General features: G+C 44.0%; 1 protein-coding gene across 1 annotated transcript in view; it reads right to left on the bottom strand.

The window, feature by feature from the left end:
- PI4K2A (phosphatidylinositol 4-kinase type 2 alpha) overlaps positions 1 to 14,066 on the bottom strand; it is a 30,504-nt gene extending 16,438 nt beyond the window's left edge. The window contains exons 1-4 of the mRNA XM_058543685.1: positions 13,599 to 14,066; positions 5,692 to 5,892; positions 1,354 to 1,485; positions 829 to 982 (exon numbers count right to left, since the gene is read on the bottom strand). Coding sequence (XP_058399668.1) covers positions 829 to 982; positions 1,354 to 1,485; positions 5,692 to 5,892; positions 13,599 to 14,033 — 922 coding nt within the window. The 5' untranslated portion in view covers positions 14,034 to 14,066. The remainder of the gene's footprint in view (positions 1 to 828; positions 983 to 1,353; positions 1,486 to 5,691; positions 5,893 to 13,598) is intronic.
- Positions 14,067 to 14,690: the final 624 nt, after the last annotated feature.

The following is a 14,690-nucleotide window of genomic DNA, read 5'->3' as shown; positions in this document are numbered from 1 at the left end:
TACTATCAAAAAAACAGAAAATAACAAGTGGTGGCGAGGATGTGGAGAAATTGGAACTCTTGTTCACTGTTGCTGGGAATGTAAAATGGTACAGCTGCCGTGGAAAACAGTACAGTGGTTCCTCAGAAAATTAAACATAGAATTACCATATGATCCAACAATTCCACTCCTGGGTATATACTCAAAAGAATTGAAAGCAGTGTCTCAAAGATATTTGTAACTCCATGTTCCTAGCAGCATTATTCACAATAGCTAAAACACAGAAGCAACCCAAGTGTCCATCGACAGCTGAATGGATAAGTGAAATGGGATACATACATACAATAGACTATTATTCAACCTTAAAAAGGAAAGAAATTCTGACATATGCTACAACATGAACCTTGAGGACATTACATTAAGTGAAATAAATCAATCACAAAATGAGAAATACTGTATGAATCTACTTATAGGAAGTACTTAAAGACAAAACTGTCCTGTGATAGGCCTTGCTATACGAAGGACTAGGGATCAAGGATAACAGTAACTCTTCACGTTGCTTCGGAAGAGCCAAAGTGTCTTCTGTCTGGGACCAGGAAGGGGCCAAGATAAAATGTAAATATTGGCTCCAGGCATCACCACCTCTGATAGCTACACGTGATGTGCCTGGACAAAGCATGTCTTGGAAAAGTATTTTTGAGACCCTCCCCAAATGTGCAAAACCCTTCTGACTTAGGAAAAAATTCATCCTGATAGCGTACTCTGATACCAAGCTCTGCACACCTCCAGACCTCCCCCTGGGCCACCCCACAGCCTGACACAGGGACAGGACCACCAACAGCTGCTCACCAGTGTTGCGGATGATGTAATCCAGCACCACCAACCGCTCAAACTGCAGCAGTAGTTGCCGGTTAGTGTTCTCAGGGAGAGGTTCTGCTTCGAAACGCCGTAGCCAGTAATCTGCATCTTTGTAGCTTTCAACAAAGAGCTGGAATGAACCAACCTGCAATAAAAAAAGGAAGAATAAAGGTATTTCCCTACAGTCCAAGTCCAGAGTCCCCAGGAGTAAGCTAGCTACCCACTAAGGCCCTGTGGAGTTTATATCAGAAAAGGGTTGTGACAGTGATTCCCCATCCAAATTCAAGAAGCCCATCTAAATGGTCCAGAGGAGTAAAGTGAGAAAGTGAGGGTCTCTAGTCTCTGGAGAATTATTCCTCAAACCTTAGGACCTTGACAGAAATGAGGAAGACAGGAGCATGGGGCAGGCTATTCATGTGCCCATACGCGAGTCTGTGGTCACCTTGCTTCACCACTTGGATGATTATGCCACTACAAATCATCACCTTTAATAAGCCACATAGGTTCAGTCTATACCTTTGGTGGTAGCCCGATACGGTTAAACCGCTGCCCAACTTTTGGCACTTTCTCTAGCGCAAGCCGCTTTCCCCTGGACTTCACTCTGTCAATGGCACTATAGTTGAAGGTCTCACTGGCCAGGTATACTACCTACAATGGAAAGAGAAGAGATACCTAGGTTAGAGCCAAGTCTCAGGAACTATACCACTATGGCAGAGAATAGCTAGGTGCTTACCAATACTATTATTCTTCCAGGGCACACAGAAAGAATGCGTTTCTCAGCCTTTCTAACTGCTAGGATAGAGTATATGATTAGTTCGGGCCAATGGAATATTGACAAAGTGATGACTGTACATCACTTCCAGGCCTGGCCACTAAAATCTCCCACGATCCTTGGTTCACATTCCCCAATCTGCACAGCTGGAGATGAAGGGCTCTGAGACAGTAAAACCACATCATGGAAGGATCCTAGATCCCTTCACTACATGGATCTAGGAGACAAGGGATCTAGGAGAGCTGTGAGCTGGCATGGATCTACGATGTGAGCCAGAAATAAACTCTGTGTTAAACCATGGCAGTTCAGGGGTTGTTAGAGCAGCTAGCATGAATTACCCTGATTAACACAGCCACCTCCTGGGTTAGGAGAAGATGTCCCAATGCCTATTTTCTCTCCAAATAAAAACAAATTGCTATTTACTCTATAGCCTTTTATTTCCTTTTGAATTTTGTACTACGTGCAATTAGTCATATTCAAAAAATAAACAAACATAAAAATTGGTTTTAATTTTTAGTGTATTGCCATATATATGCATATTTATGCAGACTACATCTGGAATATTACACAAAAAACTAGTAATAGCAGCTGCCTCTGCAGAAGGAAAGTGAGTGGCTGGAAGACGGGGGTGGAAGGGAGGCTGAATTACTCTTCTGTTTACTCTACTGTGCCTTCTGACTTTTGCACTAGATGCATGCATTGTCTAGTCAAAAAAACATCTTTTTAATGGGCCATCAATATTACACTTGAGGGCTGGCCTGGTGGCGCAAGCAGTTAAGTGCACGGACTCCGCTGCAGCGGCCCAGGGTTCCCCGGTTCAGATCCCGGGCGCACACCGATGCACCGCTTGGCAAGCCATGCTGTGGCGGCGTCCCATATAAAGTAAAGGAAGATGGGCATGGATGTTAGCCCAGGGCCAGTCTTCCTCAGCAAAAAAAAAAAAAAAAAAAAAGAGGACGATTGGCAGATGTTAGCACAGGGCTGATCTTCCTCAGACACAAAAAAAATATTACACTTGATTGTCAAAATGCAGTGATATCACTGTAATCCGTATATACGTCCATTATTACACTTATCACATTGTCTTGTGATTAACCATTCATATATCCAACTTATCTCTTAAGACTAACAAAATTTTGGGAGGAAGAGAACATCTTATTCACATTAGCATCCCCAGTACCTACCACAGTGCCTGGCACATGCTCATTAAATATTTATTAAGTGAAAGAATGAATGAGTTACAAGCTTCTTTCAGAGACAGCAACAAGTGGGTTTTAGCATATAAATACCTATATCAAATTTATAAGAAAATTCTTTCTTTTCCTAAGCCTTGTAGAATTCATTACAAATAACTAATTATTTCGCCCATGAATCTTAAAGACAGAGAGGGACAAAATAATCCCCTCCCTCCCATCCATCCACCTATCCGTCCAACCAATGTTAACAGAGTAAAATGGATGTGTAAGGTACTGTAGGTTGGCACTCTCTGCCTTACCAATCAGGAAACACAGGCACAGGAATAAAGGGAAAAAAAGACTTTCCTAAGACTACCTTGCCAGTTTCCACGGTGAAACCCTGGCTCTCTCAAGCCATAAACCGCCCTTTCTCCCTATCAAATTTATTTTCGATCATTCTTTATAACAAACCACTTTTTCCCTATGACTAATGAAACTATCATAACCTGAAACCTCACAGGAACAGAGAGCAGAGACTGCTATTGTGTGAGAATTAGAACCTTACTATTTGAAGCTCCATTGCAACATGAGCCCTGTTTCCATAGTGACAGATGTTCTGATCAACTGGATAGAATCCTGTCACAAGGGTAGGGAGGCGGGGAGGGGAAAGACTTCCTCTTACAGCTGTATGTTAAAACTTGCAAAGTTCTGTCTCTTCTCAGTCTCATGGAAGACAAGTGTTTTTGCTGTTGCTGACTTTTTGATGCAAAAGATCCTCAGGCCTCATTGAGGTTCTCTAACAGGGAAAGAGGAAGACCAGAGCTGGGGGAGAAAGGGATCATGGGAGGTGACATTAATGATTAGAATAGTCATAAAAACACCACAGGCTAAGATGTACAGAGTGTTTACATTGTGCCAGGTACTAGGCTACGTGTTTTATATGGGTTATCATGTGTAATCTTACTAGCCACCTCATAAACTAGGAACTATTTATAGCCCTATTTTTATAGTGAGGAAACTGAGTGGGCGGGGGGAGGGGTCTTAAGTGACTTGCCCAAGGGTCACCCAACAAAAAGCTACAGAGCCAGAATTTGAACTCAAGCCTCTGATTCGTAGGCACTGCACTCCAGAAGCACAGGCAGGGCAGGCAGGCACAGGGCCAGGGGCGGTCTGTTATTTACTTAGTAAATAAAGGATATTACAGAATGATGAACAAGGAGTATTCAAGAGTTTCAAGAGTCTAGGAGGGGCCTAGTAGGACGAATTCAGGTGAGGCAGGAGATCTTAGGAGCATTAATTACCATACAAGACGTTCAAAGTGTGCTGTTTAACCATATGGACAGAGAGAACTAAAGCATAAAGGGAAGGAATGAGCTGCACAAGGCCAGGAGTGAACTGGATGTCAAATAGGAGCCGCAAGCTGGAGCTACAATCAAACATTCTCTCCACAGACCTGATGCTGGGGGACCTCTGGTATTGTTTCTCACGGCTTGACATCCATTCACTGATTCAGCTGGTACTGAATGTTTACTATAAGTATAGTACTTTGCCAGGTGCTGAGAATGGGAGAAGGAACTTTCAAGAAATGGTCGCTGACATCTACAAATTTACAAAGTAGTTGGCTTACTGTTTGGAGTCTGGTGGCAAAGAAGCAGACACAGTTAAACACCCAAAATAATCACATTTTCTTCTAAACATACCCTGGGAAAATAGAAAAAAAATAGGTTTGAAGGGAAGCTCCTGTCTGCTGATCATTCTCTTTGCCCAGAGTCTGCTATCTAAACCTGCGAAGAAAACCTCAAGCCGGGGTTTTTAATCTAGAGACATGGTCCTACAGGGTCAATGGATGGACTTTAACTGATCTATGAATCATCCCCCTGAAATTATATGCAAAATAGTAATTGCAAATATGTGTATTTTTTCTGGGAACAAGATCTATAGCTTCCATCTGAGTCTCAAAGAAGACTAAGATCCAGAGCTACAAAGATGCCCCTGCAGCCTAAGGCATCAGAGCAGAGTTCCACCTTAAGTTGTTACTAAACCTCAGATAGCCATATACTCAATGGGTGATCACATGTCCTTAAATGTTCGTATGCTGACCAGCAGATTCCTTCCCCACATAACCCTTGGAAAGCTTCATGGAACATCCTATAATATAGGGGTTCTTAACCTGGTGTTAGTAAACTTCCTGAAACTGTATGCAATCAATTCTGTATTAAGCACATTTTTTGGGCGGGGGGAGTGGGTACAGCCCAGAGCATTCATCAGAACCTCACCTAAGTCATAACACATATAAGGTGTGTACAAATCCATTCTAAGCGTGGATTTGCCTGGATCCGGGACCCCAATTTTCTTATGTTCAGACAAGTACAAGAATTCCATAGCATAAAGATGGGTGAGGAGAATTCCACGTCAGCTCCCTGTAGGGGACCTTTATCTTACAGGTCAGACCTTTACCCTAACCCTCAGTCCATCCTAGAGTCCTCCTTGCCAGACCTTGCATAAGTGCTTAGCTGACATCAGCTAGTCCATTCCAGACTGTATCTAAATTCTAGAATGGCTCAGAAATCTAAGAGAGTGAGCCACAAAAATAGCTAGGTTTCTAATCAGCTTGGCGTTATCTGTGATCCAAAGACCCAGGGAGCCCATAAATGTGTATCAGAGGATTGGTGAACTCCCTGAAATTGCATGGAAAAATTTTATGTCTATCTTTCTCAGGACAGATTTCATCAGATGATCAAATCATGAGCCTAAACCTACCACCCTCCGCCAAAAATGGCTGAGAACCCTAGACTAAGGGCATAAACAGCCTTCACTGGAGCTAATGGTCCCACTAACATGCAGCAGGGCTCAGGCCCAGGAAAACTCTGGCCAGGCAGTAAGGCTCCCTGGAGACAGGTCACTGACCTTTGTACGGGGTACAATGTTGAGTTCCAGTTTTTGGTCCACCAGGCTGGCCCCTGCCTCTGAGAGATAGCCCTGGTTGAGGACAAGGCAATCACGGCCAAAGCAGCAGGGACAGCACAGCTTCTGCAGCCACTTGGTCCACTTAGGATTAAGGTGCCCATATGGCTCTTCATTCTTGGGTTTGAAGACAGCAATGATCTTCTACACAGACAAAACAAAAAGAAGACATTAAAGATAAGTTGACTAAAGTAGCTCACAGACCAGGTCAGCAGCAATCTAGAAAGAAATGAGAGGGCACAGGCAGACAATCCCTACTACAGTCAGACACTGGCTTCTCCCCAGCTTGTAAGCAGAAAACACCAGCTCATGTGTGCAGCTAAGAGATCCATTGCTAGAAAGGGCAGTGGCCAAAGACCTGCCAAGTCTGGTATACATGGTATAACAGATTTTAACGCCATCAAACCCCAACCTTCAAGGTACATTTATTGGTTGCTCTGCACCAACTATGTAGAGACTCAAAAAATTATCAACTGAAAGGAAATTAGTAAGGTACAGTAGTCCCCCCTTATCCACGGTTTCACTTTCTGCAGTTTCAGTTACCCGCAGTCAACTGTGGTCCCAAAATATTAAATGGAAAATTCCAGAAATAAACAATTCATAAGTTTCAAATTGCTCGTCATTCTGAGAAGCATGATGAAATGTCACAGAGTCCCACTCCATCCTGCTGGGACATGAATCATCCCTTTGTCCAGCGTATCCACGCTGTATTCGCTATCTGCCTCTTCATTAGTCACTTAGTAGCCCACTAGGTTATCAGATCGACTGTCGCAATATTGCAGTGCTTGTGTTCAAGTAACTCTTATTTTACTTACTAATGGCCCCAAAATGCAAGAGGAGTGATGCTGACAATTCAGATATACCAAAGGGAAGCCATAAAGTGCTTCCTTTAAGTGAAAAGGTGAAAGTTCGCGATTTAATAAGGAAAGAAAAAATATTGTATGCTGAGGTTGCAAAGATCTACAGTAACTTTTATTACAGTATATTGCTATAATTGTTCTATTTTATTAGTTGTTGTTAATCTCTTACCGTGTCTAATTTATAAACTCTATCATAGGTATGTATGTATAGGAAAAAACATAGTATATATAGGATTTGATACTATCCGTGGTTTCAGGCATCCAATGCGGGCCTTGGAACATATCCCCCATGGATAAGGGTGACTACTGTATTATGGAATGAGGTTAAGAAAATTCCTTCATTGATCGTTGACTTCCTCTATCAGACTTACTTCACACCCCCTAGGTGTTAACAAAACCTTAAAATAAAAAGTTTAGGAATGATAAAGAAAGCAATGGAAAAGAAAAATCACAGCAGGAAAAAGAATCTGCTACCTGGTTAGAATGGGGTTCTTTTAAGTAATTCTGATAGGCAAGAGATCAGGACATGAGACGCCACAAATATTAAAATCCATCTTCTCTAGCAGACAGTAACTTAACTCTCAAATGTCCTTGAAAATATGGGATGCTGCTGCACCCTAGAAACTGTAGCACTTCCTCCTGAAGGTTTTTTCCCCAGGCCAGTCAGCCCTCTGAGGTGGTTTTGCATTTAGCTCATTCCCTCTGATCCCCAAACTGGTGATTTTAAAGGAAGAAAATTAAATATGCTATCCAAGTGATTCATCTTCATATCATCTGACTCTCCCTCTCCCCTCACCCCACAGCCAACTCAAGCTAGTCTGGGTCATAAGACATTTTCCTGTGGGTGTCACTTCCTGAATGGCAGGTCACAGCAGAAAACATACAGCCATCTGCCCACATTAAGTAAGTACTTATATTAGGAATTGGCTGGGCGCATGTTTCCAACAATAACTGGTCAATCTTGAGGCCAGTTCCTTCAAGAAGCCTTGCAAGGATTTGAGAGGGCAAGAGAAATACAGAACTCTTCTCCTCCCTCCAAAAGAATCACTTTATTCTTAAAGACAAACTTACTTATTCACTGGAAAAGTCAAATGCATATATTCATATCATAAGTCTTCGGAATTACATTCTTATCCAAAGTGGCTAGCAAGAGGCTTAAGTTAGCAATCTTCCTCTCTATCTCTGTACCCCTGGAACCCTGGGTTCTGAACCACACAGCAGCAGTAGCAAAGGGCTCGCAATTGAGAAAATGATGAGTCCACTGTAACACCCTGGAACCGGGGCAGTGAAACCACAGGACAACTTGCAGCATGTCACATCCCAGAGCCCAAGAGTCAGTTCAACTGAGGCACAACGTGGAGTTCAGCAAGCTGGTCCCTGACGAAGGGTAGACCAATACATTCCTGCTACTAGCGGGGCTAAAAAATACTAGGGCTGAGGCTTAAATACTTCCACTTAAAGAAAGCAGAACTTGAAGGCCAAGACTGAGGCCAAGCATCATTTATAGACTAACCTCTCAAACGTCTCGATTTCCTTCCACCATAAGGAGAATCAGAAAGCATTTTATCAACTCTAAAAGCATTAGTAATCATGGTTATCTCAGTATTACAAGGGTTTCATTAAATAATAATGCCCAGACTGGACAGATGGAGGAACGGTAGGGTGTGAAGGATGGAAGGACAGGAGGACATTCAGACAGAAGGGGAGACAAGTGCCTTTCAGGACTAAGTGTAGGCCTCAGTTCAATTCAATTCTGTTAACACTTGCTCAGTACCTAGTTTGTGCAAGACTGTGTGAGCACACCGCAGGTTTCCTAGACAGATACATAAAACAGCCTCTGACCTAATTTCTAAAGCTAATGTTCACTTCACATAATCAACTGTGTGACTGAATACAAGAATACTCTCCTTATTCATAGAAAATAAACTCTAACACTACCCAAATTAGAAAGACACCCACCAGTATTTGGTTGAGAAAGAAAATGACTACTGCCTAATTTTTGTCACCATCCTCTCCTTTAACATACTTTCAATTCCTTTATTACATTTAGGAGAAAGCTTCAGTTTGATGCCAATATCTTTAAAACACCTTTCCTTAACACCCACTTACTAATCCCCTTTCAATGAAGGGGGTGAGGTACAGGTAGCTGAAGCAGCAGCAGTCCATGAAGCTGGGGATAAAAGCAGAACTGCACAAGGAAGCGAGAGGCCACTCAATGGCCGGCGTCAGGACCCACAACCAATTACTGGAATCTCAAACCCAAAGGGTTTCCTATACCAAGAGGCTTTTTCCTCCAGGAACCTGAAACCTAAGACAGTTTAAGCGCATCACTCATATTACACAGTGAAATATACAAAAATAACTTTTAATAAAACAGGTTTTTAAAAAAAATTTGGTAAAAATGAAGTAGACAGTTCTCAAACTTTTTGGTCTCAAGATCTCTTTAAACTTTTAAAACTTATTAAGGACCCCTAAAAGCTTTTGTTTATGTGGGTAAAATCTATATTTGTTATAGCAGAAATTAAAACTGAAATGTTAAAACTATTTATTAATTCACTTAATAATAAAAATAAACTCATTACATGTTAACATAAGTGAAATGCTTTTATGAAAAATAACTATTTTCAAAAACAATTTTTAGTGAGAAGATAGGCATTGTTTTACTTTTTTGCAAATCTCTCCAATATCTGGCTTAAGAGAAGACACCTGTATTCTCACATCTTCCTTAAAATTCAATCTGTTTCAATATCACATCATGTAACTTCTGGAAATCTCCACTGTACACTCACAAGGAAATGAAAGTGAAAAAAGCAAATGAAGTATTAAAATTATTATGAAAATAATTTTGACCTGTGGACCCCAAAATGGGACTCCTAGAGGTCCCTGGGCCACACTCTGTGAGCTGCTGTCTTCTGCACTAGACGTTGAAGGGAAACGCAGTCCTTGACTTAGCTATTTAGGTAGAGATGCCTTATTTTACATGTTAACTCTCACAAAAGAGAGAGATGGGCTACTCCAAATATATGAGACCCTGAAGGAAGATGGGAGAAACACAGTATGTAGTAAAAGAGATTCAGCCTGTATTTGTTTTCCTATCCACTGCCATTGACTTAATCTGCCTCATCCATTACAAGGTATGGCCTGGGACAGCTCTCTACAACAGATAATAGATGATGTTTAAAATCTCAAGAACTGTATCTATATATGATATACAAACTTGACCGCCTCAACATTTTAGTAAAAAAATTTATTGTTTGAGATCTTTATTCCTTATTTGGCCATCAGTGTGGTTCCCAACCAAGTGTAAGGACATGAGAATTTCTTGGAGGGCACGGGTAGTTAGAAGAAGCATATTCAATATTACAACATAATTTTGCATTATATAATGGAAAAAAACACTGTACTGTTTTCATGACAATCTCTTTGTGGATAAAATATTTTTTAAAAGGTTGAAAATTACTGATATAAGGCCAAGTTCCTAGAACATGTTATCTGTAAAACTTTGAAGCAAATACCAATTAGCATTATCTAATGAATTACTATTCTCAATGGTCATGAAAGCATCTTCTCAAAGTCATTCTACTTTTGCCTTACTCAACGCCACGTATCCAAGAAAGCCTAATCCAGAGGTCAGTGGACATCTAACTTAAAAACGAAACACTCTGATTGAGCTCACACTAAGCAGGAACTATGCCAGGGGTTTTCGGTGTGATATCTCCTTTAATCCTCTTAATAAACTAGTGAGTCACGTGCTTATTCTACGATTCTCAGCAATTTGAACATGTAGTATGACTAGCCTCACAAAACAGAGAATGCTCAAAAAATGCTTTTGTAGGTGATTGAGTATGAAACTTGAAGCATAAGGATGTAAGAAAGGAAGGTAACATGAGCATTCTCTACCCTGAATTCTGATCTAGTATTTTCTGTCTTACTGTTCCAGCTCCCTACTTGCTCACCCGGAGGGAGGAACCATCCTAAATTGGGAAATGGAACCAGGGCTGTTATCTTCAAGAACCTTTCGGACTGTCTAGTCCGAAAGTCCAAAAGTAGCTGTCGCAGAAACTGCTGGTTCCCCCAACCTCTGTTCCCCCTTCTTCCTTGGACACAGGACTCCTGATTTTTAGCAGGGCAAAATAAGACTATAGTTCCCAGCCACTACTGCAGCTAAGTTCTGGACGATGGAATGTAAGGAGAAGAGTCTGGGGTAAATCCTAGGAAATGTCTTAAGAGGGTGTGGGGGGATATTCTCCCTCTCCCTTTCTTTCTTCCAACTGGCTGAAGAGCACACAAGATATCTGCAGCCTGAGTAGCCATCTTGGAACATGAAATAGAAGCCACCTGCTAAGGATGGCTGATCAGCTGGATGGAAGGAGCTTGCGGCCCTGATAAAGTGAAATGCTATGCCAGCCCTGAGCAGCTTATAGACTTCTTTTATAGGAGATAAATGTACTTTTATTCAAGTCATTATTTTAACTTCTCTGCCACACATAGCCAAATTTCACCCTAACCAGTATGGTAGCTGAAAAGAGAAACCAGAAATTCAGATGACTGACTAACTCTGAGGCAGCAGAGCACAGTGGTTTGGAGCATGAACTCTGGAACCAGTGCATGCGTCCAGGTCTTGAATGCCACCTCCCACTTACTGGCTGTGAGACCCTGGGCAAATTAGTTATACTGTGTGCCTCGGTATTGTCATCTTTGGGGATAACAAAAGTGCCTACCTCCGAGGGTGCTGTGAGGATTAAGTGAGTTATTACTTTTAAAGCACTTAAAACAGTCCCTGGCACATAGTAAGTGCTATCTAAGTATCTGTTAAATGAAATAAACACATTTGGAGCACAGCCAAAGATGACAAGACCAAGTACAGTGAGTCTGTGGGCCAGTACAACCCACCACAGCATTTAGGAAGTGATCTTCTGCTCTAAACCACATTTTCTTCAGTGGGAGCAGGATGGTTAACCTTAATAAGTTTTGTCAGAGCATATGTATTTTGACCTCCCTTCTAAGAAAGAACAGAGGCCAGGAAATTTTAGAGACTGGGATCCTGCAAAATCACCAAGAAACATGCCCACAGTCTATATCCTGAGGTGGTAGTACTTTATTTACCTGCCAGGGAGAATTGAGAGATCATATTACTCCCACCTGATCACTGAGCACCAGATCACTTCTCAGCTAAACTGACACACTTGCAGAGGAGCTGTAACAGGGTCATGCAGAAAAACAAAATCTTCCTGTTGCTCCTGTACCTATCAAAGATAATCAGCCAACAAGCTAAAATAAAAACCAAAAAATAAAAGCCACTCATATCTTAGATCTCACTCTGGTTCCCAAATAATAAAGATGAAAGCATCTAGCTAATATTTAGGCCTTAATACACCCACCTTTCTTTTCTTCTAGAAGTGATGGTTCCCCTTCGAGCTTTCAATTTAACTCACTCTTCCCTTATTTGAGGGACTTGGAAAGACCTATTACTCTCAAAGCTTTCCCCAACTCAGTTTATGTTAACTGAGTTGATGGCAGAACTGCTCTCTAGTTCTTGATGATAATTCAGGGACGACAACATCTAGGAGAATAACCCGATCATTTAATGACCCTAACCAAGAGCTACAAGTCAGAGCGCATCCCAGCCACTCAGCACTGCTATCAAAACAGCACATCACACATCTAAAGAGTTCACACAGAAGAGATGCAGGGCAAATTTGAGGGAGCGTTGACACCCATCATTTTAATAAGTACAACAATAGTACATTTTTCCAATAAACTATCCTGGCCCATCTGAGAACTGACAGGAAAGACTTGATATTTTCTGAGCCTCTAATATTCCAATGATATCTATGGTTTGATCTAAATGCCTTAAGTTCCTCTGCAGTTCTCAAAAGGACAAAGGTTCACATCTCAGCTGCCCTGACCACTCTAAGCTACATCCCATCCCATCCCCCTTTATACACATGCAGGGGACAAAATAAAGGTGAACAAACACTCTGCCTTAGCTAAAAAGCAAACTGCTGATAGTCCTGGAAGAGAAATGAAAAGTAGCTGACAGTTTCATGTTTCTAAAACTCCACATTCTAAACTGAGGAACCATAAAAAAGGATTTGAAGCGGGGCCGGCACGGTCGCGCAAGCGGTTGGGTGCGCGCGCTCCGCTGCGGCGGCCCGGGGTTCGCTGGTTCGGACCCTGGGCGCGCACCACGCACTGCTTTGGCAAGCCATGCTGTGGCGGCGTCCCATATAAAGTGGAGGAGGATGGGCATGGATGTTAGCCCAGGGCCGTCTTCCTCGGCAAAAAAAGAGGAGGACTGGCGGATGTTAGCACAGGGCTGATCTCCTCACAAAAAAAAAAAAAAAAAAAAAAAAAAAAGGGTTTGAAGCATTTCCCAGAAGCGAGCGATAACCAGGACAGATGAAACTGGTGAGTCCACCCACTCTATCACCAACGTGTGCTAGTAAGAGACCTGGAAGGTGGTAGGAGACAACCCCACAACACAGAAGGCTGGAAGTGAACCCTCAGAACCCCCGATGGGTCACCTGTCCTCCTCAATGAACAGCGACAACACTGGTTGGGTCCAGAAAGAGAGCACAGGCCCAAAGCTCAAATCTGTAGGTCAATGGCCGAATAGCAGACTCAGTAGTTTAAAGCTAAGGAACCTACTAGAAAGCAGCATCTCCCCGCAAGTCTCTGTCCAGAGGCCGGTTGCCCCAACACAACGACGGGCCCCTCGCCCGTATCTGGTCAATTTCCTCTTTTCATTTTCCGCTCGCTCCTCCCTCACCAAACAGGTTCTGATTTATTTCTTCGTTCCGCAGAGTTTCTCCATCTCCAGTCCCCAGCGGCATTCCAACATCCTGCCAAGGGCTCCGCACTGTGAAGTTTCTCCCCTCTGCAGCCTTTCAACCTCCCTTCTCCCTCTGGCTGTGCGAAGCCCCAAACTCCCCGGGACAGGCCCACCCTCCCCGAAGCCGGCGACCGCGGTCCCCACCCCGCTCTCACCCCCTGAGGGTCCTTGACGAAGTAGCTCCCGCTGGAGCCCTGGTAGATGCGCTCGGGGAAGATGCAGCGCTCGATGGCCAGCTCGGCCAGCCGCACCACGGCCTCGAACTCGGGGTCCTCCGGGAACTCATTCCGCTCGCGGTGTGCCTGCGCGGCGTGCGCCGCCGCCACGGCCTGGGCGGCCAGGGCTTGGGCCTGCGCCGCCACGGTTTGGGTCTGGCACTGGGCCGCCGCGCCCCGGGCCCGATCCAGCAGTGGCTGCCGCTCCCGGTCGTGGCCTGGCGAGCCCGGCGGAGAGGGGGCCTGGCCGGCCGCCGCCGCCAATCGGACCGCGGCCCCCGGCACCTGCGGAAAGTGAGCGCCCGAGCTGGACGGGAAGGTGTAGTCCGGGGGTTGGGCCCGCTCGGGGGACACAAGTGGGCTCGTCTCGTCCATCCCTCAGGCCGCGGGCTCCGGGACCCGGGGCACCCCGCACAGCTGAGCTCGCGGCCGGGACCAATCCGCGACGCCCCCAGCCCCCGCCTGGCCAACCAGGTCGCGGCGCCGTTTTGGCCCCGCCCCTACCGCTCATGTTTACTTGGCGACGAGTAGGCACGACCCCTTGAGCGCGAACGGCAGCCAATCGGAACTAGCGCCTACGCAATAGCGCCCTCCGCATTTTTCGCCCGTCACCTTCTGTGAAGACTGCGCATGCTCTAGGAGCCAAACCCGGGTCAGACACGCCCTCTGCTTTTACCAGCCCCGCCCCGCCCTTAGCTTCCAATTGCTGACGGGTGTTCGGGAGCCTTCAGTAAAGTAGCCTACTTAATCAGTCATTCCTTTATTGAGTGCCTACTATGACCCAGCTGTGGGACTGGAGAAATCTAATCTTTGTATCTGCATTCATTCAATCAGGCACTCATTCATTAAATATTTATTGAGCACCTACTACGTTCTAAGTGCTGGGGAGACAGAAGTGAAGCAAAGAAATAAAATCCATGCTGTTAAAAAACAAAATTCGACTGAGTAAATTTGAAAGATCGTATTGGCTTTATTCAGTGACTCATGAATGGGGCAGCATCCCATCTAGCAGACAGAAAGGAGCTCTGAGGA

This window comes from Diceros bicornis, chromosome 6, assembly GCF_020826845.1.
Source record: "Diceros bicornis minor isolate mBicDic1 chromosome 6, mDicBic1.mat.cur, whole genome shotgun sequence".
NCBI classification, from domain to species: Eukaryota; Metazoa; Chordata; class Mammalia; order Perissodactyla; family Rhinocerotidae; genus Diceros; species Diceros bicornis.
The sequence above is the reverse complement of the archived record's forward strand: the minus strand, read 5'-3'. Positions and strand labels throughout refer to the sequence as shown.